Here is a 27,187-nt window from a genome sequence, read left to right as displayed (position 1 = left end):
CAGTCAAAACAGTGACTTCCAAAATTATCTGCTGAACCAGTTAAATTGAAGAAGAGATGTAGGTTCAGAAATTTATTGTCACTCCTTTTTAAGATCTCAAATTGGTAATCCTGGTAGATTTTCTCAAAGGTCATGGGATAATAACCAGGGATTGTTACGAAGAAGTTTAAAAAAAATTGATATGAAAACCAGGAGTCGTAAATCTATAGACAGTGAGCAGATGAATAGTTCCCTGGGGTTATGGCAGGGGAGGTTGGAGGGAAATGGGGAACTAATAATGATGAGAACACGTTTGAAGAAAAAATTTTTTAAATGATGTTGGTGATGATTGTACAACTCTTCTTGTTGTGGTTTAGCCATTGCATTGTCTGATATGTGAATTATGTGACAATAAAACTGTTGGGAAAACAAAATAAAATTATTACACACACACACACACACACACACACACACACAGTAAATTGGGAACTGCCTTGGTAGAAAAACAAAACAAAACCAAAAAACAAAACACCCACAAGAGCTGCACCAAGGAATTTTTTTTTCTCTTATTACTGAATGCACATGCTCTCTTGGAGAGTAACCAGGTCGGTCCAATGAGAATTTCATTGAGAATCCTTACTTGATCCAGTCTGGAAAACCTGATAGTGTCCCTCCAGTTTCATTTCTGTGCAAAGAAACTCAAACAACATTGCAAAGGAACACAATTGGATTCCCCAAAGAATTTTAAACTGCCATAAATTAAAATGGAAAAAATTAATATGGAATCGTTAGAGAGATGGAAGCAATACACTCAGAAGTGTATACATAGCTGGAGAATTTGTTGGAAAATATTTAGACAGTTTCATTTAATTAAGGTTCCCCTAGTTCTGTAGCAATATGCTTTGATTTATCCTTAGATAGCAGATATTAGAGAATATTTATCAAATTAATATTTGAAAGTATAAGTGGCAACTGAAACTACTGAATTGGCAAGAAGAGATCACCTTTGAAATACTACTTCTTATAAAAGGTCTAAAATATCTCCTATATAATATTTTTACTTTGCTTGAATATATTTAATAATGGACTATGTTTAATATTGCTATGTGCTGTGAACTCATTTATGACGCATAGTGACTTCATGCATAACTGAATAAAACGTTGCCAGTCTTGTATCATCCTCACAATGATTATGTTTAAGCTCATGGTTCCAGCCACTGTCAATTCCTCTCCTTAAGGATGTGCCTCTATTTTATTGCCCTTCTACCTCTTTATCGCTGAAGCCCCAGTGACTCAGTGGGTTACACAATAACCCGCTATGCTAAGCAGAAATTCAGAATCCCAAAGGACCAGATTTATTTGATTACAGCGAGTTTGTTCTTTTGGGTATGTCTTTCTTGCTAACAGGTCCAAAATTTGTAAGATGAAAATTCTCCATCCTTGCTTTCAAGGAACTTCTGGTTGTACTTCTTTCAAGACAGAATGTTTGGTTCTTTTGGCAGTCCATGGTACTTTCATCCACAACATAATTCAAATGCTCAGATCCTTCTCTGGTCCTGTTACTTGATGTTTTACTTTCACATGTACATGAGATTATTGAAAATACCACTGCTGAGTCAGGTGTAACTTAATCCTCAAAGTGATATTTTTGCCCTTGACTGGTCTTGTGCAGTAGGTTTATCCAATACAATCCATCATTTGATTTCTTGAGTGTTGCTTCCAGGAGTGTTGATTGTTGTCACAAGCAACATGACATTTTTACTAGCTTCAATCTTTTCTCTGTTATCGTATTAGTTAACTATTGGTCCAGTTGTGATGATTTTTTGTTGTTGTTTGTTTGTTTGTTTGTTTTAAATCACTTTATTGGGGCTCATACAATTCTTATCACAATCCATACATACATCTATTGTATCAAGAACATATATACATTTGTTGCCATCATCATTCCCAAAACACTTGCCCTCTGCTTGAGCCTTTAATATCTGCTGCTCATTTCCCCCTCCCTCCCCACTCCCCCTACCTCATGAATGCTTCATCATTCATAAATTATTATTTTGTCATATATTACACTGTCTGACATCTCCCACCGCCTTCTTCTCTGCTGTCCATCCCCCAGGGAGGAGGCTATAAATAGACTCTTGTAATCAGTTCCCCCTTTCTACCCCACATTCCTTCCACCCTCCAGGCATCGCCACTCTCACCACTGGTCCTGAAGGAGTCCTTTGTCCTGGATTCCCTGTGTTTCCAGTTGCTAACTGTACCTATGTACATCCTCTGGTCTAGCCAGATTTGTAAGGTAGAATTGGGAGCATGATAGTGGGGGGGGGGGAGGCATTTGAGGAAAGTTATATGTTTCATCATTGCTACCCTGCACCCTGACTGGCTCATCTCCTCCCCACAACCCTTCAGTAAAGGGTGTCCGGTTGGCTACCAATGGGTTTTGAGTCTCCACTCTGCACTCACCCAAATTTTCAATGATATAATTTTTTGTTCCTTGATGATTGATACCTGATCCCTTTGACAGCTTGTGGTCACACAGGCTGGTGTGTTTCTTCCATGTGGGCTTTGTTGCTTCTGAGCTAGATGGCCACTTGTTTATCTTCGAGCCTTTAAGACCCCAGACCCTATACCTTTTGGTGTCTGGGCACCATCAGCTTTCTTCACCACATTTGCTTATGCACACGTTTGTCTTCAGTGATCGTATCAGGAAGGTGGGCACCCATTTATGTGATATTTAGTTCTTTGATGTCTGATAACTGGTCCCTTCTACACCTCGTGGTCAGCCAAGCTGGTGAGTTTCTTCCATGTGGGCTTTGATGCTTCTCAGCTAGATGGCCTCATGTTTATCTTCAAGCCTTTAAGACCCCAGATGCTATATCTTTTGATAGCTGGGCACCATCAGCTTTCTTCACTACATTTGCTTATGCACACATTTTTCTTCATCAATCGTGTTGGGGAGGTGTGTATCCTGGAATGCCAATTTAATAGAACAAAGTGTTCTTGCACTGAGTAAGTGCTTGAGTGGAGGCCCAATGTCCATCTGCTACCTTAGTACTAAACCTATAAATATATGCACATAGATCTGTTTCCCTACACTCATATAAATGTATTTGCATACGTACATTCCAGTCTTTAGACATCTATAAATACCCTTTGTCACCTAGTTATTTCCTCTATTTCCCTTTACTTTCCTCTTGTCCCATTATCATTCTCAGCCTTCATTTGGGTTTTAGCAATTTCTTGCCCTTGCTGAATCGCTCCCAGGTCACTCACACCCTCGTTGCTACTGATTTTGGATCATTTATTGCTCCCCTGTCCCTGGGTTGGTCCGCACCATCACCTTGACCCCTCTCTTCCTCTCACATGTCCCCCTGGAACCATTGGTTCCGTTGTTTGCTTATCCAGACTATTCACCCAGTCTATGTTATTTAGCTAGGTCTGTTGTGATCATAATGTGCACCAAAAATCAAGTCATAGCAAGACAGGCGATGAGTGAGAACACAACTATGACAACAAATCGGAAACCAATTATCCATAGAAGAATAAATTAATTGAAAGAAAAAAAATTAAAAGAAAGAAAAACTTGTAAATAGATTAAAGTCTGATTTTTTATCTCTAGGTGTGTCCTTTAGTCAGGTCAAATGGGGGTACAATGCTTTGGCCCCAGCGTCTGTCCTTTGTACTCCCTCCTCTGCTCTCACAGTTGCTCTGCCGCATGCCTTTAGGGGTTTGCCTCAGTGTCACAGGTCGATCTGGGCCAGTTCTGGTCCTGAGTCTCCAGTGTTGTCCCCCTTAGGGCCCTGGGCCTTCAAAGGATGGTGGGTCTCATAGTGGGATCAGCCATAATGTCCACTCTGTCCATTGGCTGTTCAGAGCAGGGATATTGTCCTCCAGACCTGATGGGCCAGGATGTGCTCCACTCTCTCATCCTCCCTCTTCTTTGCTCCCATTTGCCCTGATCAAACATGCCCCTCTCCCCTAGCTGCAGTTTCAATGCCGTCAGGTGAGGGGCAGTTGTCCACGTAGCTGGTATGGGGCAGAGCCCTCAGGCCCCTCCACTGGCTCCCCACTCCTTGCCGGCACACTGTATTCATCTGACACTGGCTTTATATCTGGTCCCTCTTTCCCTGTGGAGACACAAACAATACCCTCCCCTTGGGTGGGTCAGTGCCCTATTCCCCCCATCACACACCTTTTTTTCCCCTTTCCTCTCTCTACCCCCATTTTAGTTGGCTACCATATGTACCCCTGGATTTGGTCTGGCCCCTGCCATATTACCTGGACCGTACCCCTGGAGTGTTTGTATATAGTAGCTTTTCCCCTGTGTCCCTTTTGCCCTTACCTTGCTGTTCTCTTTCTATATATAAACTTACTTCAGTGGACTCATGTTATAGTTGTTCTATTGTGCTTGGCTTACTTCACTTAGCAAAATTTCCTCCAGTTCTTCCCATGCATCAATATGCTTCATGCGTTCATCACTGCTTTTTAGTAATGCATAGTACTCCATTGTATGTATGTACCATGGTTTTTTTTAATCCATTTGTCTGTTGAGGGAAATTTGGGTTGTTTCCAACTCTTTACGATTTTGAACTGTGCCGCAATGAACATTGGAGCACAGATGACTCGCCATCTCTTCTTTCTTGCCTCTTCTGGGGATATGCCCAGTAGGGGGATTGCTGGGTCGTATAGTAACTCAATTTCCATCTGTTTGAGAAATCGCCAAATCGATTTCCATAGTGGCTGTATGTACTTATAGGTTCACCAGCAGTGGATGAGAGTTTCTATTTCACCACAGCCCCTCCATCACTTGTTGCTCTCTGATGTTTTGAATTGGGCTGTCTTTGAGGGTATTAGGGGGTATCTCATAGTTGTTTTGATTTGCATTTCTCTTATGGCTAATGAGCGGGAACATTTTCTCATATGTTTATTGGCCATCCAGATTTCAGAATCTGTGAAACTTCTCTTCAAGTCTTTTGCCCACCTCCTCAGTGGACAATTAATTTTTCTCTTATTGTAAGCTTGCAAAGTATTATAGATTTTAGTAATAAGGCCTTTGTCTGATGTGTCATTGCTAAAGATATTTACCCAGTCGGTGGACTCTCTTATTGCTCTCTTGGTGAATTCTTTTGATGTACACAGGTGACTTATCTTCAGTATATTCCTTTTGTCTATTTGTGACTCCTCTGTATTTGTCTCCTTCCCTATTTCGGATAGCCTTTGTATACTCCGTGTGCCAAGGTTCTCAGGTTTTCCCCAATTCCCTCATTAATGGCCCTAATTGTTTGGAGTTTTATCCCAAGGTCTGTGATCCACCTTGAGTTTACTCTTGTGCATGGAGTGAGGTAAGGTTCATTTTTCTGCAGAAAAATTATTTATTGAAGATGGCATCTGTTTCCCATTTAATATTTTTGGGCCCTTATCAAAGATCAGTTGCCTGTATGCTGATGTTTTTATTTCTGGGTCTTCAGCTCTTTTCCATTGGTCTGAATATCTGTCATTAGGCCAGTACCACACTGTTTTGACTACTGTGGCTGTATAGTACATGATAAAATCAGGTAGAGCAAGCCCTCCCACTTTACCCTTCTTCTTGAGGAGTTCTCTGCTAATTTTTGGCTTCCTCCATCTCCATATGAAGTTGGTAATCTGCTTTCCAATTCTTTGAAGAGGGATGGTAGTATTCGTATCAGGATAGCATTGAACTTATATAGTGCCTTGGGTAGAACTGACATCTTTACTATATTCAGTCTGCAATCCATGAGCATGGGATATTCTTCCATTTGTTGAGGTCACTCTTGATTTTTTGAAGTAGTTTTTTATGATTTTCCTCATACAAATCTTTCATTTTTTAGTCAGGTATATCCCTAGGTATTTCAATTTGTGCTTGGCAATTGTAAATGCTACTACCATTTTAATAATCTCTTCTGTGGTCTTGTCTGATGTGTAGAGCAGTTCAATAGACTTCTGTTTGTTGATTTTATAGCCTGCCACTCTGCCATATTCTTCCATTGCTTCCAACACTCCGCTTGTGGAGTTTAAGGGATCTTCGATATATAGAATCATATCGTATGAGAATAATGATAATTTTGCCTCTTCCTTCCCCAGCTGAAAGCCTTTAATATCTTTCCTTTGTCTTATGTGGTTAGCTAGGCCTCCAATATGATGATAAATAGGAGTGGCGACAAGGGACATCCTTGTCTGGTCCCCTTTTTCAGTGGAATTGTTTTCGTCTTTTCTCTGTTAACTACCACATTAGCTATTAGTTTTTCATATATGGCTTGTATAATATTCAGGGATTTTTCTTCTATTCCTATCTTCTTAAGTGTCTTAAACAGGAATGCGTGTTGGATGTTGTTGAATGCTCTTTCTATGTCCATCGATATTATCATGTGGTTCTTATCATTTTTCCTGTCAATGTGGTGAATAATGCTGATGTTTGTTTGTATGTTAAACCATTCCTGCATCCCTGGTATGAATCCCACTTGGTCGTGGTGAATTATTTTTTTAATATGCTTTTGTCCATGTCTTCCAAATTGTTGAATTCGTTAGAATATAGACCTTCATAGTACTGTGTAATTATCCTTTTGATTTCATTAGGGTCCATTGTAATGCCCCCTGTTTTAGCCCCTGTCGTCCTTGCAAATGCTGTTTGTTCCTTCCTTTCTTTGGTTAAGTTTGCCAGAGGTCTATCCATTCTGTAAATTCTTTCAAAGAACCAACGTATAGCGGCATTCATCTTTTCCATAGTTTTTTTCTTGTTTTCCCTCTCCTGTATCTCTTTCTGATTTTTATTATATCTATGTTCTTGCTATTAGTAGGGTTGTTCTGTTGACTCTGCTCTAATTGGTGTAAGTTTTGTGTCAGCATATGATCCATGAGTCTCCCTTCTTTTATAATGTGTGTGCACTTATTGCTCTCAGCCTTCCTCTGATAAATGCCTTTGGTGTATCTCACAGGTTTGGGTACATAGTACTTTCTTTCTCATTGGTTTCTAGAAACTTCCTGATTTCATCTCTGATCTGGGCCAATACCCATTCCTTTTGCAATAGGAAATTGTTCACCCTCCACTTGTTTACCCTTGTTTTCTACACTGTCCTGTTCATTTCAGCTTTATGGTGTAATGATCGCGAGAGATGTCTGTATAATCTCTATGTGCTTGAATTGACTCAAGTTCGATTTGTGTCCCAGCATGTGGTCTATTATTTAATATTTGCCATGTGGGCTTGAAAAGAATGTGATTTTGTCTGCATTTGGTTGGAAAGTTCTGAAAATATCTAGCAAGTCAATTCGTCCAATGGTGCTATTTAGATCTGTAGCCTCCTTGTTGAGTTTCTTACCCAATGATCTGTCTTTATCAGAGAGTGGTGTATTAAAGTCACCAACTTTAATGGTTGAGCCTGTGATCTCTTTTTTCATCTTTTGGAGAGTTTGATTTATGAATTCTGCAGATCTTTCATTACATGCATATATGTTTATTATGCTCACTGGTTCTTGGTCTATTGTTCCCTGCAGCATTATATAGTGCCCCTCCTTGTCTCTTGTTATGCCTATATCTTGAGGTCAATTTGGTCAGATATTAAGATCGCTACCACTGCTTTTTTTGTACAACCATTTGCTTGGTATACTTTTCTCCAGCCTTTAATTCTCAACCTGTTTTTGTCTGTAAGCTTGAGATGAGTCTCCTGGAGGCAGCAGACCGATGGGTTATGTTTCCTGAGCCAGTCTGTTAGCCTCTGCCTTTTAATGCCTGAGTTCAGGCAATTGATATTCTGTGTTATTATATCCATCTGTGGATTCTGTGATGTTATATTGTACCTTTTGTGATGGATATTTTCCTATCTACCTCTCTTATCCACTTGTTTTGTGTGAGTGGCATATGATGTTTGCCTTCTTTCCACCATTGAGCTGATGCTGTCCTGGGGGCTGTTTCCTCTTTGTTGCCCTATACAGGCAGGGCTTCCCCAGCTATGTGTAGAATCACTGAGAGGGAAGTTGGGCTTGTTGTCCTATTTAGTCTACTAGTGCTTACTAGATCAAGGATTTTATTTTTTAATTTTTTTTTCAATTAGCAATAATCGCGCCTCGGGTAAACCTCATTGGCTACGATATTGCCACTGCGCAAAGCTAAGGATTTTATTTTTTTATCCCAATGTCCAGCTAGAATAAAATCAAGTGAAATTGTCTCTCACAGTCACTCAGCTGCAGCTCCTTGCTGTTTAAATCTGACACTTTCTACAGTGGGTTGTTGTTATGCTAAAAGCCCCTAGGCCCTGTAGCTGAGTTCTGGCATTCCTTGCTAGGTTTCTTCTTATGTAGATTTATGTTAAGTGCCTCCACCTATGTGCTCCTTGGAGCTGAGCAACCAGACTTGGGTTTGAGTTTTAAACCAATAATATATATTTCACCCTTTAAAAAAATATGCCTGTGATGTGCTCCGATTTGGGGGCTGCCAAACTGACCCCCAGAGGGGGAGATCCAGCTTATCAGGGGGCTTGTTTCCTTCTCGGCCAATTGGAACTAAATTTGCTCCCTGGACTCCCGACTTTCCACCTATTTTCCCCCACACCGTCATCTTCCTAAGGTAATAATATATTTTTTCTTCTACTCTAAATTATGGCTATCTGCCACCACTCCACTGGCCATGAGCTCAAGGCAGCCAACTTCCCGGAGAGCTCCGGAGTGGGGTTCCCCTCATGTCTGGGATTCTGTCCCCTCTCGGGCTTCTGCCTGCAGAAATCGCTGCTCCTGGCAAGGGCACAGCCGGCTCCTGCAGGCTCGCCAAAGCTAGAGCGCTTTAAAGCGTTCTTGGTTTGCTTCGAAAAGGGGTTTAGGAGAAACCCTGGTACCCTAGTTCTAATTTCAGGACTCCACCTCCCTGTTTCCTTCGCTTTACCTCCCAATTTTCTGGTCTGGCATCAGGAGCTCTAGACAGATGAGTCCTATCTGGTCGCCATTTTCTCTCCTCCCTTGATTTTTGTTTTTTTTTTACATTGAGTTGTAATCCATATCTTGATCTTTATATAAAGATATGTTAAACCTGGTTAAAAATTTAAAACTCATCTGAATCTAACTCTTTATTTAAATATGACTAAGCTTATACTCAGAAGGGTGAAGTAACTCAAGGTGACATGACTTGTTTGTTACAAGTGAGAGGAGAACATAAATTTTTTTGACAACTCCCATAATTTCTTAACTCTTATTTGGAATATGCCAAATTAGAAGGGAAAAGACTAGTCGAAGGATGCGGGATGGATTTGGAGGGTTTTATGATTTAGTAAATGGTTAGCCAGAAATCAAATATACTATGGAAAATAAGAGAAAAGAAAGACATTGTGCTGTAAAGATCCCACCCTGATCCCAAGAAACCAAGTGGAATCTTTCTGCTCATAGCTAGATTTCACTTGATTCTTTAGAAAATGCATTCAATGCCAATCATGGTCCCTCTTATGTGATGGAATCCCTTTTTAATCAATGTTCTTTTCTTTTTCTCAACAGTTTTATTGGCACATAATTTATATATCATAACAATCATTCAATCATACAAGGGGACTTGTGGAAAGAGTGTTGATTCACACACTGTTGTTAGGTGCCAAGTCAGTTCTAACACATAGTGACTCCATGGAGAACATAACAAAACACTGCTCAGTCTTTCACCATCCTTACTCAACTGTTGTTACATGCTAGCCTATCATTATAAAGACTGTGTGTCAATCCATCTCACTGAGGGTCTTCCTCCATCTACTTGACCAAGCACGGCGGCGTTCTTTTCCAAGATAATGTGCCCCAAATGAGGTCTCAATTTCCTCACTTTTAAGGAACATTCCGGGCATACCTCTTCCAAGATAAATTTCTCTTTTCTTTTGGCAGTCTAAGGTGGTTTCAATAATCATCAACTTCACTCTTTCAATTGCATTGGTCTTCCTCAGTTCTCCCTTATTCAGTGCTAACTTTCACCTGGATGTGAAGTACTTGAAAAGACCATGACTTGGGTCATGGACCTTAGTCCTCAAAGTAACATCTCTCTCTTGAAACAGTTTAAAGAGGGCTTGTGTAGCAGATCTCACCCAATGCAATGTGTTGCTCGATCACTTGATTACTAGTTTCATGAGCCTTGATTGTGGAACTAAGCCAAACTAACTCCTTGACAACCTCATTATTTTTTTCTATTTACTGATCAATCCACTTTACATAAAGTGTAATCCAAATTGAAGGCTGCAATCATTGATCTTGAACATCACCAAGTGCGTCAAATCCTCCTCACTTCCAGAAAATTGTTAATAAGCCTTTCTTCAATCCTGATGCCACATTCTTCTCTGATGATTTGCTCAGCATACAGTTTAAATAAGTATGGTGAGGGGATAAAGCCTTGATACATATCTTTCCAGATTCTAACCCCTGCACTGTTCTCTTGATCTGTTCCCACACTGTCTCTTTCCCCCCTGCAATCTGGTTAATATTTTATTTACTTTAACTTTTGTAGATTAGGTGAAAGTTTACCCACAGATCTGATTTTCATTCAGTAATTCGTACACAATTTGCTTCATATCATTGATGGTACTCCTCACAATGAAATAATCCTTCGGGTCTGAAAATGAACCTATCTCCATGACTCAATTTTCAGCCAAACGATGTTTATAAGGGAAACAATAACACTAATGGGCTAAGCACACGTTTGAATATTCACTTAGTTGAGACAAGAAGGACAGCATTTACCCAAGGACAAAGTTTCAAAGGATTAGGGAAGAAGGAGAAAAGGAAACAGAAAACACAGGAAAGAAATGGGATAAATGATCAGTTACATATTAAAAAGGTAAATCTTAAATTGAGCTTTTGATGTGTGGGGTTTTTTTTCTTTTCAAGCAGTGACTAAGTTTGCTTTGCTTTTGACTTCATTGAATAGCTGTTTGGACCTCCTAAGACTGGTAAAACGTGCTTCACACCTCCTTTAGTACCATAGGGGACTATGATGCTCAGCCCACCCCAGGGATGACAAAGTGTATTGCAAAGATTTTTTTCCTCAACTGAAGAGTGTGGCTTATGACTAAATATTACTCGATTTCCTGGTTTGTAAATTTGGTATTGGGCTGCTTATGACAAAGCAGCAGCTGCACACCGTGTTCAAGTCTGTAGCCGAGAGGACTCAGCAAGGATGGAGACCCTAGGGCCAGGACCCACAGTGCTTTGTGGAGGTCAAAGACTGCAACAGTGCTGGGTGTGGTCTGCCCAGTGACATGATTGAAACCTTTTCACCAAGAAAGCATGCGAGTCTCAATACTTTAAATTTAGGTTGATCAAACACTATACTTGAGTCAAAGATGATGAATGTACTTTGGAGAGAAAGTTTCTGCCTAACAGTGTTACCATAACTGCCTCTTGATCCATGTAAAAGTTCTGCATGAGCACAATGTACTATTCTGGAATTCTAATTCTTCTCAAGGTGATCCACAGTATGTTATGATCCACACAGTTGAATGCCTTTGCATTGTAAGCCATATTTGGTGATGGAAAAAAAGAAAGAAAGAAAGAAAGAAAGAAAGAAAGAAAGAAAGAAAGAAAGAAAGAAAGAAAGAAAAAGAATGCAATGTCTTCATCACTATCTTTAGTGGTTGATGCATAATCTGAAGAATAGTTGTACTTACTGGATTTCCTTCAGTGTAGACAGATAACATCCTATCACAGACATCTGTACTTTAAGACAGATCTTGAAATATCCTTTTTGAAGATGAGTCTGATGCCATTCTTTTTGAGTTTGTTATTCTGGCACAGTTAGCCCTATGATTATTTGATTAAGAAAGGTCAATAACAGCCCATTTCAGCTAATGAATGCCTAGCATATCCATCTGTATGCATTCTATTTCATTTTGATGACTTCTGATTTTCCTAGATTCACGTTTTGTACATTCCTAGTTCCAATTAGTAATAGATTCTTGCAGCTGTTTCTTCTTATTTTAAGTTATGCCCTACCAGCAAATGAAGGTTCCTAAGGCTTTACCCCATTCTTGTCACTAAGGTTGACTCCACTTTGAAAAGGCAGCTTGTGGTAGATGTATAATTGTTTGTCAATTTGAGACTTAAGAGTGTAGAGGTGGAGTCTAGCTTGTCAATCAGATCATAGCCAGTGAGGCTTCTGTGTGGGCATGGCCTACTCCTGAGAGTTCTGGGACACCCAGTACTTCCTCCTTGGAGGTGGGAGACACTTCTCTCTCTCTGCCACACCCTGGGAAACACAGCAGCTGACAAGAAACATGGACCCACCCTGATGCAGAGACTCCTGCCCGTGCTGAGATGTTTCGAATGACACTGGATTCAAAGACTTTCTACCCACTGGCATTCTGCATTCGGCGTCATTGTGTGTGTTTCGTGAGTCTGAAGAGCAGCTGTTCTTCAGTCATAATTGGAGTTACTTCTGAGCCAGAGGCCACATCTTGTGGTGTTATCACTGACAATATTCTGCTGCCATTCATGAAGTTTCAGTGACTCATTCTTCAGAAGTGGGCAGCCTATTCCTTCTTCAGATCTGTTCTTGGTGTAGAAGCTCTACTGAAACCTGTTCATGCTGGGGAACCCTACTGGTATTTGAAATACCAGTGACATGTCTGCTATCATCACAGCAACATGCAAGTCACCATAGTAAGACAAAGTGACAGACATGTGGTTGGTCTTATCAGGTTAACACACACATACACATGTGAAGGACATATGTTATGTACATGTGAATGCACATGTGTATAATTCTTAATGTCCGACTGTGAAGACTTTCAAATTCCAAACGTTTTATACACTACTGAAAGCATTACACCAGTAACAAAAAACATAGACATTAATTCATTTTCTGGCATTATCCAACGTTGTGACCTAAGGCAAGTCTGTAAAATGATCATAATAACACATACCCTACCTCCTCCAAAGTGTGGATGGAATATGAGTGTGGAGTGTCTGGGCAATTGCCATGGAGTGGCTCCAGTTCACGGGAATTGTTGACTGTCAGGTTGTCACTGTGACTCACACGGTGCTTTTCGGGAACTTCATCAGAAAGCTTGTCTTTCAAGGTGACTTCAAGTGGCCTGAAACCTCGGAAGTTTTAGTTAGCAGTTGAGCACATTAATTACTTGTGTCACTCATAGACCTTTGAAGCTAAATCAGGGAATTGTATGTCTTATTTCCATAGAAGGAACCCTGGTGGCATAGTGGTTCCGTGTGGGGCTGCTAACTGCATGGTCAGCCATTTGAAACCAGCAGCCTCTCAGCAGGAAAGAAGGGGGTTTCTACTGCCACAAAGAGTACAGTCTTTGATACTCACAAGGTCCTATCTTGATCTACAGGTTTGCTATGGGTCAGCATCGACTGGATGGTAGCAAGATACTTGAATATAATAAAGTAAATTGCTAAGAATTTTTAAAATAATTTTATTGGGGGCTCATACAACTCTTATCACAATTCATACTTACACCAATTGTATAAAGTACATTTTTACATTCGTTACCCTCATCATTTGCAAAATATTGGCTCTCCACTTAAGGCCCTGGCATCAGCTCCTCATTTCCCCCCTCTCTCCCTGCTCCTCCTCCCTCATGAAACCTTGATAATTTATAAATTATTGTTTTATCATATCTTAAACTATCTGACGTCTCCCTTCACCCACTTTTCTGTTGTCCATCCCCCAGTGAGGAGGTTATATGTAGATCCTTATAATTGGTTCCCCCTTTTGATCCACCCTCCCTCCACCCTCCCGGTATCACCACTGGTTCTGAAGGGATCATCTGTCCTGGATTCCCTGTGTTTCTAGTTCTTACCTGTACCAGTGCACATCCTCTGGTCTAGACAGATTTGTAAGGTAGAATTGGGATCATGATAATGGGGAGGGGGAGGTGAGAAAGCATTTAGGAATTAGAAGAAAGTTGTACGTTTCATCATTGCTACACTGCACCCTGGTTGGCTGGTCTCCTCCCCGTGACCCTGTAAGGGGATGTCTAGTTGCCTACGGATGAACTTTGGGTCCCCACTCCGTAATCCCTCTCATTCACAATTATATATAAATATATATATATATATATATATATATATATATATATATATATATATATATATATATATATATATATATATATATATATATATATAGTTCTTTGATGCCTGATACCTCACCCCTTCGACACCTCGTGGTCACACAGGCTGGTATGCTTCTTCCATGTGGGCTTTGTTGCTTCTGTGCTAGATGGCCGCTTGTTTACCTTCAAGCCTTTAAGACCCTAGATGCTATATCTTTTGATAGTCAGGCTCCATCTGCTTTCTTCACCACATTTGCTTATGCACCCTCTTTGCATTCAGAGATTGTGTCAGGAAGGTGAGCTTCTTAGAATGCCAGTTTAATAGAACAAAGTATTCTTGCATTGAGGGAGTACTTGAGTGGAGGCCCAGTGTCCATCTGGTACCTTAATCTAAACCTAAAAATATATGCACATCGATCTATTTCTCCATCCTCATATATAAATATATTTACATATGTACATGCCTTTATTTAGACCTCTAGAAATGTCCTTTGCCTCCTAGATCTTTCCTCTATTTCCTTTTACTTTCCTCTTGCGCCACTGTCATGTTCAGCCTTCATTTGGGTTCAGTAATTCCTCTTGGTTACATTACATTGATCAAGCCCTCTACCAGGCCTCCTACACCCTCCTCACCATCAATTTGGATCACTTGTTGTTTCCTTGTCCCTGGGTTTGTTAACACCACTTCCTTTCCCCCACCTCCCCCTCTCCCATGTCTTCTGGAACTGTCTGTCCCATTGTTTTCTCCTCCAGATTGTTCATCCAGCCTATTTTACTTAGATAGACCTGCAGAGATAATAACTTGCACAAAAACAAATTCTGATAACAATTCTGTGCATCTTTTGCTTTTCTGTCACCTTCACGTCTCTGTTTCCACAGTTCTAGTAAAGTTGTCCTTCAAGAAATTCTCTCCTCCAGCGTCATCTCTTCCTCCAGCGTCATCTCTTCCTCCAGCGTCATCTCTTCCTCCAGCGTCATCTCTTCCTCCAGCGTCATCTCTTCCTCCAGCGTCATCTCTCCTCCAGCGTCATCTCTCCTCCAGCGTCATCTCTTCCTCCAGCGTCATCTCTCCTCCAGCGTCATCTCTTCCTCCAGCGTCATCTCTCCTCCAGCGTCATCTCTTCCTCCAGCGTCATCTCTCCTCCAGCGTCATCTCTTCCTCCAGCGTCATCTCTCCTCCAGCGTCATCTCTCCTCCAGCGTCATCTCTTCCTCCAGCGTCATCTCTCCTCCAGCGTCATCTCTTCCTCCAGCGTCATCTCTCCTCCAGCGTCATCTCTCCTCCAGCGTCATCTCTCCTCCAGCGTCATCTCTCCTCCAGCGTCATCTCTTCCTCCAGCGTCATCTCTCCTCCAGCGTCATCTCTTCCTCCAGCGTCATCTCTTCTCCAGCGTCATCTCTCCTCCAGCGTCATCTCTCCTCCAGCGTCATCTCTCCTCCAGCGTCATCTCTCCTCCAGCGTCATCTCTCCTCCAGCGTCATCTCTTCCTCCAGCGTCATCTCTCCTCCAGCGTCATCTCTTCCTCCAGTGTCATCTCTCCTCCAGCGTCATCTCTCCTCCAGCGTCATCTCTTCCTCCAGCGTCATCTCTCCTCCAGCGTCATCTCTCCTCCTCATTTGTTTCCTCCCGGATGATTATGCTTCTCCTCCAAATTTCCTTTTGGGAAATTTTCTTCCAAGAATTCCCTTACTACTTTATCAGTAAAATTTTCAGTTTCGTCCTGTCCTGATATTCCAATGAGATGTAAAATATTTATCTTCATGGCGTCCCACATCATCCCCAGGCTTTCTTCAGGTTCTTTGGCTTTTTTTGTTTGATTGCCAAAGCGCACATGGCACTTGCCTCTCATTTGCTGAAGCGTGAATGGTTGTCTTCAAGTTCACTGATTCAATTTTCCTTTCCGTCCATTCTATTGCTCAGCTTCATACCTTAAAAAAAATTTTTTTTGCTATCTCATTAGTTTCTGGGTTTCTTCTGGATGTGAGGTTCATAGTATGTCAATTTCTTCTTTTAATAAGCTTGAGCTCCAGATATCTTGTGTGGTTCTTAACATCATTCTTCTGTTTTCTCTTCTGGACATTCTAGGGTTTCTTTTTCTGTACATTGGATTTCGTTAACTTTCATTTTTTAACTCTCGTTTTGTGGTAACTGCTGTTGGCTGTTTGCATGGCATAGTGCTCCAGCAGTAGGTGGTGTTCAGGGTTCTGGGTTGTTTGTGGGGGAGTTGGCTTTTGGGGTGAGAGGAGGAAGGTCACTTAGGAGCTGGAAATCATATTTGTGGAAATGAGGATAATATGATAGAGCTGGGGGGTAGCACAGATAGGAGACAGGGGCTCAAGACTAGGCTTTCAGTGATGGGATTAATCACAGATTTCTGGTTAAATATAGTGATGTTTGCTAAATTACAGGAAGTGTTTTACCAGGGTATGCTAGTACTTGTTAGTTTTTGTAAAAGTGTGTCTCACTGAGGAAGGGGAGCAGGGTGTTGAGGTAGTGGTGTTAGGGTAGGTTGAGAATATATATAATGATCTACCAGTGTCACTTATCAACCCACTATATAATATAGGGCTATTGCAGATCAGTGCTACTGTGTTTATAGAAGAGGGCCCTCAGTTTGTCAGCACACTGCTTCCCATTCTAAGGGAGGGAGTGCCCTGCGGGAGATAGTGGAGCTGGGTGGAATTTTTGCCCCATACAATCCTGTCCACCATCCTCCCCAGGTTCCCAAGGCAGAAAAAGGCAGTAGGAAGGAACCCTGGTGGTGTAGTTGGTTACACGTGGGACTGCTAACCACAAGGTTAGCAGCTCAAAACCACTAACAGCTCTGAGGGATGAAGGTGAGACTTTCAACTTCCATAAAGAATTATAGTCTTATCCACTCACAGAGAGGTCACAGGGAAAGGATGAGTCAACAAGGGCCTAGTAACGCACCAGTGAAACACACAATATTCCTCTGGTTCCTTAAGGCTTCCTCACCCCCCACTATCATGACTCTAGTCCTGCCTTTCACTTATGGCTAGACCGGAGCATGTGCACAGCTACAGAAAAGATAAGAGCTCATGACACATGGAATCCAGGACAGGAATGGGGGTAGTGATCCCAGAAGGGTAGGGGAAAGGTGGAGAGATGAAAGGAAGAAGAGGGTGGTAAGTGCCAGCATAGGTGAGTCTCTGATCTTGCAGAAGGGGAGCTGCTGAAACTGGCTAGTATGCCGAGTTTCAGGTTCTTTGGGGGGAAATGTTGTGTTGTGTTTATGTGTGTGTTTACAAAAAAAGGGAAAAATAAAAAATATTCTTGAACCACCCCGAGTTCAGGTTATGCATCCAGCTTACCTGGGTGAAGTTGTTCCCTGTGAGATTCAGAGTGAAACTGGTTGAGTTTGCTGGGAGTTTCTATCTGGCCACCATTGGAGCTGAGCTCTTGCAAGCAGCTAGGGGAGAGAGAGAGTTCTACCTTATTAATGAATCAACTTGAATTGTAGAGCATTCTCAGTCTCTTAACCTTACACTTTACACTCATAGCATCTCCTTTACAGCATCACACATATTATAACATCAAGAGATGGACCAAGCAGAACAGAAATGAGAGAATATTTTTTTCCTGAAACTGTAGATTTTAGGTTTCAGAACTCCTGGCTTCAAGTATTTGTACAAAGAGTTCAGAGCCTAGCTTCATAGATTATATCCTCCTTTACTAAGCTTCTGGCTTTTTCTCTGTCATCTCTAGACATGCAACATCACAACAAAACTTTGGTCATCTCCTAAAGAAGTCTTACTCCCCCGGGCCCCATGTTATGTGGTCTCTGTCTGTTACAGTGAGTCCTCAGATCCACAGGTCCCTTCATGGGAGACACTGAGGATAAAGGTGGTCTCATTATCAGAGAAGAGTTTAGCTAGGTGATACAAATTTGTGGGGGACCAGCCTCCACAACTGAATGGGTCTATAAGAAATCAGACAAGATCAAACATGAAAGGCCTCAATTCTGTCATGATGGAGGACAAAGAATGAGACTGTACTTTATTCCATCACAGACATACAATCTTGGGCAAGAGAGCCACAGTAAGCTCAAGCATAACAGGAAGTGGTTATATTAAAAGCATACACCTAGCATGAGGGGGATGAGTTAGGGGTATACATGCAATAGGAGGGGCTGTACTGGGGGCATATATGTGACAGGAAAGTAAATATGTAAAGAGGTGGATAGATTCTAGAGTCAAGATGGCAGCCTAACCTTGGTCTTCTGAGTTGGCTTGACCTTAGCTATCTTTGAACTCTTCTCCAGGGAGAAGGGAGTGGGCCCTATGTAGGGTTAGATGGTCTGTTTGCTTTTGATGCCAGATAACCTTCAGGCAGATATAGCCTTCAAGCAGTTGGCCTTCAAGAGTATAGTGAGTGACCACGTGTTTGCAAACACGTGCATTATGTTGGAGGGACATTGAGGGGAATGACTTTACTGGAATGCATGTCCAGCTATAAATGTAATGGTTCCCTCCACGGGAACCCTGGCCTTCCACACTCCTTCGCCTATGAATGTTGGGAATTTGTCTTCATACACTCTCTTCCAAGTTTTGTTTCCCACACAAATTCTTAGGAAGACAGATTTCATTTTAACTGACTGAATGTCAATTACATTCCATATTATGTCCTAGTAAAACCTGAACTTCAATGTGACATAAACTTCACATGTTTTGGGATGATTTTTTTTTGATGAGTAAGAAAGACTTTAGTTTAAAATATATGTCTTTTTCATATTAAGAATTCAGTGAATTAAGCATTCTTTATCCTCTGACCTCTATAATGAACTCGTACATTATTTGACTAAAGTTGTTTAGGGTGGGTAGTATAGTGGGTTATGCATTTGGCTGTAATACGAGGTCAGCAGTCAGAAAGTATCAGCTACTCTGCAGAAGAAAGATGAGATTTTCTATTCCCATAAAGAATTACAGTCTCCAAAACATGCATGGACTGTCATACTAGGTCTTTTAGGTTCCCTCTGAATATATACATATTAATATACACTCTGAATATATATATATATTAATATACACACAAACATATCTACTCATATTCCTATAAATGTGTGTACTTTTATACATACATATATAATATACATAATTTTACTATAATATACTAAATAAAATATCCCACCATATAGAAAAATATTTTGGTCAATTCAGTCAAACTGAACTCTGAACTCCTCAACACCCTTTATAAAAAAAATACTGCAAAGAGTCAGATCCTTGTCATGAGCCAGAAGTAGAAATGTACTCATTTCTACATAATTGATTACATGACATTGAAAATTTTTAAACTGAGATGACTCAGAGACTTGTCATATAAACATGTACTAAGTAAAACTGCAATATCGTACGCAATTAAGAAATCACCACTCCAGTTCTTCTAGTAAGGACCATCGGAGTGAAACCCACTGCTATCGGGCCATGTCTCATCCCTAGCAAGGCTGTAAGACAAGTTCAACTGCTCTCTAGTGTTTTGCAGACTGTAGTTCTTTATGAGATCAGATAACCCCATTTTACTCCTTTGGAGAAAGTGCTAGATTTGAACGGCTGATCTTGCCATTAGCAGCCAAATGTGTAACCCAGCATTTGGGCTCTTTGCTAGCAATACCAGGAAGCATGTATTTAGTGCCGACTCCACCAATCACTGCTTCAACAGGTTTTAAACATTAACTCATTTTCTTTTCAAAGCAACTTATTGTAGCAGATATTTTTTTCTCTATTGTACATATTAGAAAACAGATGCAAAGAAGTAAAGACATTTTTGCAGTTATATAAACTAACTTACTATAATACCACATTAACATAAATTAACATAATTAGCATTAAAAATAGAGCCTGGGGGTCTTAAAGGCTTCTTTCCAAACAAGCAGCCATCTACATAAGATGTTAGTTAAGTCCATGTGGAAGCAGCACACCAATATTCATGACCTAAGTGTTGTGAATTATATAATCCATATTCAAACGTACCATAATAACATAATTAACATACCCTAATAACATAAATTAACTAGGAGATCTCTAAGGTGAGCCACAGGCACACAAAAAAACATATATTTAGAAAAACATAAAACAAAAATTCAAGAGGATGACCCCGAATGACATAACACATCTGAGGTAGACCCCAACATGAACAAACAAAACTTACATAAAACGTTGAAAACCAGATTAGGCCAAGCATGCATCAGCATGGGGATCGGTTGACAAGGTTTTAACCGTTCAAGTCAGGTTTATTCTTTTTGTCTTCTACAGTCAGAGTTTCAGCGCGCTCTGTTTGCTAACCACTTTCCTCCCATCTGTTTATAGCAGAGTGAAATCACCAGAGGCTTCAGAAACCCAGGGTTGATGAACCGACTAGGGCAGCAAGCAGAATAAAGGTTCCTGGGGAGTGCAGTGGTGGTGCTGGCGCTGCTGGTGGTGCTGGCGCTGGTGGTGGTGCTGGCGCTGGTGATGCTGGTGGAGGAGATAAAAGGGAGGTGAGATCAAGGTGTTCAGAAAGAAAAATAATGTTTGGAAACCAATTTTGTTAGCAATTGTACAATAATCCTTGATGTGATTGAACTATGGAATGATGTGGTATATGTAATAGCTTCCCCCCCAAAAAAACAAGGTTAAAAAAAAAGAACCTTACTCTTAACAAAACAAAACAAAAATACAACAGAATCAGGAGTGGATTTGGGGCTTGCACTTCATCCTAGCTCCAACCTAAGAACAATTAGTTCTTCTGTAATGGCCCTGTTCCCTTGATACACACCCTCATGAAGGAAACACAGAAGATATGGGTGCTATAGCAAAGTGTGGTCTAGAAACTAGATGGTGCCTGGCTATCAGACAGAACATGAAAAATAGCATCTGGGGTCTTAAAGGCTTGTTTCCAAACAAGTGTAATGTCAACTAAGTCCACCTGGAAGAAGCACACCAATATCCAGGACCTAAGGGTTGTAAATTATATAATTCATCTCCAAAGGAGTACATAGTATCAGAGCTTAAACTGTGAGGTTCTGGTGTGCAGACGGCTATGGATGACAGTGGAAGCCCCAAACACATTTGCAGGATCCACACAGGAAATAAGCCTCTGGTGATTTCCCGCTAACCATAATTGAGGGATGGGGTTAAACTGGTTACCAGACAGAGAGTACTGGACAGATGATTATAGTAAACCAGAATAATAAACCTAACTCTAATGGTTAACCCTGTTACTTGATCTCCTCTGTGGTACACTTTGCGTTTTACATCTTATTTTCAATATTCTCTCTCTCTGATTTTGTTTTCCTTCTTCCCCTTTTGGAGTTTACCTCTCTTCTATTTTGTCTTTGTGGGTAACCTCCTTGGATCTTTGTTATGTTTATCTGTTTTTGGTATATGAAACCCAGGGTACATTAACCTATAAAGAAAACAACTAGAATAAGAGTTCAGGGTGGGTGAGGTCATGGGGACTGGGGAAAAGGGGAGCTGATATCAAGGAGTTTAAGAAGGAAGAAAATGTATTGAAACCGATTTTGGTAGCAATTGTACAATACTGCTTCATGTGATTGAACTGTGGAATGATATTATGTCTGGATTAGCTATTAATAAAATGGTTTGGAGAAAACAAAAAGCATTAGTAAACATCTCTCTTGTATTTCCTACTTAGACACAAATTCCATCTGAAATAAGTAGTGAGATCCCCTGTTCCACATCCTCATTTGAATATGGTCTGAATTTCCCGCCTTGTTGCTACACTAGTGCAAGTGTTGCTGCATGATCTTCAGCAATATTTTACTTGCACGCAACATCAATGATACTGTTCTACAGTTCGAGCATTGTATTGGTCACCATTCGATGTCTTACTATCAATTGACTAGTAAGTTCTCTTCTAAATTTCTTGCCATATGTAAAAGGCTGCTTTCAGTGCTTCCTAAGTATGTCGCAACCTTGCCATGCTTATTGCATTAGTTCCTGTAGCCTTATTTTTTCCTAAGGGGCACTGGTGGCACAGAGGGTACAGGTGGTGCTGCAAATGGCAAGTTGAGCAGTTCCACACTACCAGCCTCTCTCTGGAAAAAGACAGGGCTTTCTACGCCAATCACCAGTCTAGGGAGCTCACCAAGACAGTTCTATCCTGTCCTGTAGGGTCTCTGTGAGTCAGAATCAACTCCCTGCAGTGTGTGAGTGAGTGTTTTTCCCTAATACTTTCAGTGAAAGTTGGACCTCTTCCTTTATTGCTTATTAATGATAAACCTCTTGCAATTGTTGCTCATAGACAGTTGTTATTTTGGGGGGGCACAGTGACTGAGTATTCTTTGTATTTTCTTTGGATGCTTCCTGCATCCCTCGATATTTTACCCATAGAGCTTTTTATATTGCAGCTCGAGGCCGGGAGTTTTCCCTCCACTCTTTCAGCTTAAGATGCAGAGAGTGTGAGTTTCAGTGTCTAAGTCAGCGTCTTTGCACTTTCAGTATAATAGTTTTCTTTTTCTTCTGGAAATGCTCTTTGAAATTCTCTGTTAAGCTCTTTTTAAATATTTGAAACAATTTCAACTTCTCCTTAAAAGAAAAACATTCTCCTCACTGGTTTTTTTTTTGGTTTTGTACACATGTTTTTTAAATAATCGTACTGTAAATTAGATGACAGCAAATCAGTTTTCCATTTCACAATTCATGCACATTTGGCTTCATGTTAGTCATTGTAATATAACATCACTTTTATGGTTCGTTTCCCATTTCCATTCCTCCTTCCTAACCTCTTAAACTTGTCCTTGGGTAAATGCTACCCTTTTCATTTCAAATGATTGGTTATTCTAAATGCATAACTCCTTAATGTTAATTGTATCCTGTATAGACCCAACTATTGATTGGCTGAAAATTGAGCAATGGGAGTAAGTTCAGTTCCAGGCTGAGGACCATATCTCATGGGTGCTACAAGATTCTATCCAATCAGTAAGACTGTTTTTGTTTTAATCATTTTATTGGGGGCTCTTACAGCTCTTATCACTATCCATGCATGCATCCATGTGTCAAGCACATTTGTACATATGTTGCATATATAAAATATAACAATCAGCTATATTTCTTTTTCCTCCCCCAAAGCTTTTCTGGGGAGGTAATACTGATATCACATCACTCCAGAGTTTGATCACATCAAACAGTTGTTTTCAATTGCTATCACTGTTCAGGGCTTTTATTTCATCGTTTATTCTATTTACATTAGCTACTCTGTGATCAAAAACACGTTTCAGAATTTCTTCTGATAGCCACTTGGATAGTTTCTGTCTTTTCTATGACCTTTTGCTTTCTTTCTGTATGATGTTCTTGGGGTCACCCCACAGGTTCTCAGGTTTTCTGTTTTAGTGTTCAGCGCATCAAATCCGGTCCTGAGATGTTCTCAAAATTTATGTAGGATCTACTCAAAGTCATACTTTGGCTCTCAGGAGATCGTTTTCATTTGCTTCAGGTTCAAGTTGACCTTACAAATGAGTACGTGAATGTGAGGTTGTCAGTTACATAACCTTTATATACAGCTCTCTCTTATACATGCGTTTCTGTGGATTTGTTTCTCTAAAGTACCAAGACTAGTACATTATGGTACCTGGGGAGTGGGGTACTGGAGAAACAAATCATAAGATGGAGAGTAGATGTTTGTTGGACCTCTCTCTCCCCCGTGGTAGTTTTCCTTTTCTCGCCAGAGGTCAGATAAAGCCACACTTTACTTGGTTGTTTTCTGGGAAATACATGGGAAGTATGAAAATAGAAAGTTTTAAAAACTGCTTGCTTTGAGCCATTAAAATTTGATCTTTAGATGGGATTGGGCCACGCCTGCAAAGAAAGCAATGCAAAGAAGTGTATGCCCAACCCAGTGCTTTGGAGTACTCAGGAACCAGTTGTCTTTGGCAGAAGCTGGAAAAAATCTGGAACCATGAAGAAAACTCCTCTCTGGACTGAATGTTAAAGGGAGCCTGTCAGCAGTCTCAAATGCTTGCTTGGTGACCAACTGAATCTACTTGTTGAGTGGAACTTGGAGAAATGCAGCAATAAAGAGATGGGTTGAGTTTGAGCACTGACACCTGTGGACTTGGTTTACAGAGAAAAAAAAGAGAAAATGAGAGTGAGTTGACTGGTCTAAAGTTCATGATCTAGCACAAGGGGGCTAGGCTTGTTGAGTATTGGTGAGAGCCCATGGTCTAAAGACAAGGCGACCAATGGGCATCCTGTGAAGGTTGAGTGAGGCAGCCCATATTGAATTGAACAGAGCCTGACCAAATGGAGATTTTTGAGACTGTGAACTAGTGCATATTATTGCTGACTTTATGGGTGGCCTGTCCGGATTTGACTTTGCTTATGGATGCAGAATTTACAAGGTTCCAACTCGAATGAAGACTCTTCATGTCGAAAAACATGATTGTCTTCTCAGAGAACTGGGTTGATATAAATGGGCAGTATATAATCTGGATACTCAAAATTGTGGGGATAAAGGCATGAAATGGTTGGCTTACAAACTTTCATAGGTGGGGGAACATATCCACAGGATTATATGATTAAGATGTTACTTAATTGCAATCGCTAAACTAAAGAATTATGTACAGGTGCCAGGTTGGCAAGGGGTAGATTGAGGTACTTAGTTTATTGTGCCAACCTGGCCAATAAACAAACCCATGTGGGGTAAATGGAATGGTGGAGGGATAAATGGCTCGGTGAGCCTTGCCTTTCTAGTTCTCAGGCCTCTTGCTTTCTGATTGCCAGTTCCATGCTTCAACTGACAAGGCTCACTTCCTGCAAGACATCCCTGAGGAGAAGCCATATGGACCTACCCCAATGCAGCCCTGGGTGCTGGAGCAGCCATGTGGAGACCCCTGCCAGTGCTGAGATGCTTACACTTTCACTGACTTGGCTTTTCTCCTGTAGTCGGCGTCATTGCGTGTGTTTTGTGAGATGGAGGAGGACTTTGTGGATTGGTGTTGGACATATGGGTTAATGTTGGACTTGTTGGCTTGGACAGCACTGGGCTGGGATGTTTTCTTGATGGGCACTTAACCTTCATATAAAACTCTCTCTTATCCATGAGGTTCTGTGGATTTGCTTCTCTAAAGTACCCCGACTGGCACAGAAGGCCTATTCCAGTGTCAGCTTCTGGTCTTGTTCTTGCTATTACTGTTGAGCTTTTCCATGGCCTCATCCCATAGGTGGAGTCACTTTTATTTCTGAATATTCCATCTGGAGAAGTCCATATGTGTTGTAGAAACAACATATTTGTGATGGAAAAGTCATTGTTCTGACAATATTCTATCATGTAATCTACAGCTTTGTTTCTATCTCAAAGATTATATTTCCCAACTACTGTTCCTTCCTCTTCATTCCCAACCTTTTCATTTCCATTGTCAATAATTACTGTCTAGTTATGCAATTCCATGTCAAGTTGACATAAGAATGAAGGGGCAATGTCTAGTCTATCAGTCAGGTCATAGCCTGATGATCCCTCCTGTGGCCGAGGCTTTTGATGAGAATTCTGGGAACTCTCACTCACTGCTCCACGTTCCTGTTGATAAGCCACATGTAGCTATGCTGATAGTAGCCAGAGCCCTGGAGATGCATCTACTGCCATTGGATCCACAGGACTTTCTATCTACTGGCCTCTGATCTCCCTGCATTTGCCATCATTACATGTGCTGCGTGACTCTAAAGAGGAATTCGTGGGCTAATCTCGGTATTATGGACATGATCTGGACTAGGCTGGGATGTTTTATTGATGCAAAATTATTTCTTGATATGAAGTTCTCTCTTACACATATGAATGTCTCTGGATTTGTTTATCTAGTCTACCCAGACTAACACAGTTACCACTCCATCTTGATCACACATTTGATCACTTTTGTACTGAAGGAACTTTTAGAATTCTTCCATTTTTTCATCAGTAGCTTTAGTAGTTGGTGCATACATTTGGATAGTAGCTGTGTCGACTGGATTTTTCTTTTGATGATAGATATTATTCTATCACAGACAGCATTGTACCTCAAGATAGATTTTGAAATGTGCATTTTGCTGATGAACCCATGATGCCACTCATCTTAAATTTGTCATTACACACACATTACAAGCCCCATGATTTTCTCTTAGTCACAATGGCTGACAACTGTCCATTTCCATTTACCAAATACTTAGTATATTAATGTTTGCACATTCCACTTAAGTTTTGATGAATTCTAATTTTCCAAGATTCAAAATGTATAAATTTTAAGTTCCAATTATTAACCGATGGTTTCAGCTGTTTGTCGCCTCTCTTTCTGATTTAGAGTCATGCCCAAGTAGCACATACAGGTCATGAAAGTAGTATTCCATCCACATCGTTGAGCAACTCTGTTTTGAGAAGGCTGCTCCTGCTGGTTGAGGACCTTCCAAACTGAGGGGTTCACCTTCGGCATGGTACTTGACAGTGGTCTGCTGCTCCTCACAAGATTTTCAGTGGCAAATTATCAGAAATGGAAGCTACTCCTTCAGAGGATGTTCTTAGTCTAGAAGCTCTACTGAACTTATCCACCTTTGTGATATTGTTCACATATTTTCCCCTTTGCTTTAACAGAAATTAATTTTTATAATTGTTTAGGAAGGTAGAATTCCAAATTCAGGGCACTGGCTCTAGGTGAAAGTATTCCTTCTCTGTTAGCTTTGAGGGAAGGTCCCTGTCTTTTCTGTTTGTTTTTCAGTTTTTGTTCCTTGCAGATCTCCATGTAGCTTGGTAGCAAACTTCCCCAAGATTTAGTTGGTTCACAATATTCATCTCCTTTGTATCTCAAAGAGAGTGATTCAGAAGATATCCTGCACCAATTCTACCTCATTAACAGGTACAAGATGCAATGTTGTTCACCTTCTGGTGCTTCCAGCATCACAACAACATGCGAGTCACTATAGGAAGAGAAACTGACAGACAAGTGGTGAGTCCTAAGGAATGCCATTCAAAAAAATAAAGCATATGTAGGCAAAATGAGCTTTGTTCTTTCTTATGTAAAAAATAAAGAATTTATAAAGTCTAAACCTATCTCTAAGCAATAACTGATCAGAGCAAAGCCTTGAGCTAGTTACTGGGAATAGACGTGTGAAAAAACCCTTTGCTCTACTCATTGTAAAATGCCACGTGTGCCAGAGTAGAACTGTGTTCCATAGAATGTTCAATGG

The 27,187-nt window shown here is 40.7% G+C and overlaps 1 protein-coding gene and 1 pseudogene across 1 annotated transcript in view; one reads left to right on the top strand and one right to left on the bottom strand.

Moving 5' to 3' along the window:
- Positions 1 to 15,658, top strand: part of LOC142455484 (indoleamine 2,3-dioxygenase 1-like) — a 29,680-nt gene extending 14,022 nt beyond the window's left edge. The window contains exon 11 of the mRNA XM_075557216.1: positions 14,904 to 15,658. Coding sequence (XP_075413331.1) covers positions 14,904 to 15,658 — 755 coding nt within the window. The remainder of the gene's footprint in view (positions 1 to 14,903) is intronic.
- LOC142455668 (U4 spliceosomal RNA) lies at positions 7,996 to 8,102 on the bottom strand (annotated as a pseudogene).
- Positions 15,659 to 27,187: the final 11,529 nt, after the last annotated feature.

This window comes from Tenrec ecaudatus, chromosome 8, assembly GCF_050624435.1.
Source record: "Tenrec ecaudatus isolate mTenEca1 chromosome 8, mTenEca1.hap1, whole genome shotgun sequence".
NCBI lineage: Eukaryota > Metazoa > Chordata > Mammalia > Afrosoricida > Tenrecidae > Tenrec > Tenrec ecaudatus.
This window is presented reverse-complemented; position numbering and strand designations above follow the sequence as displayed.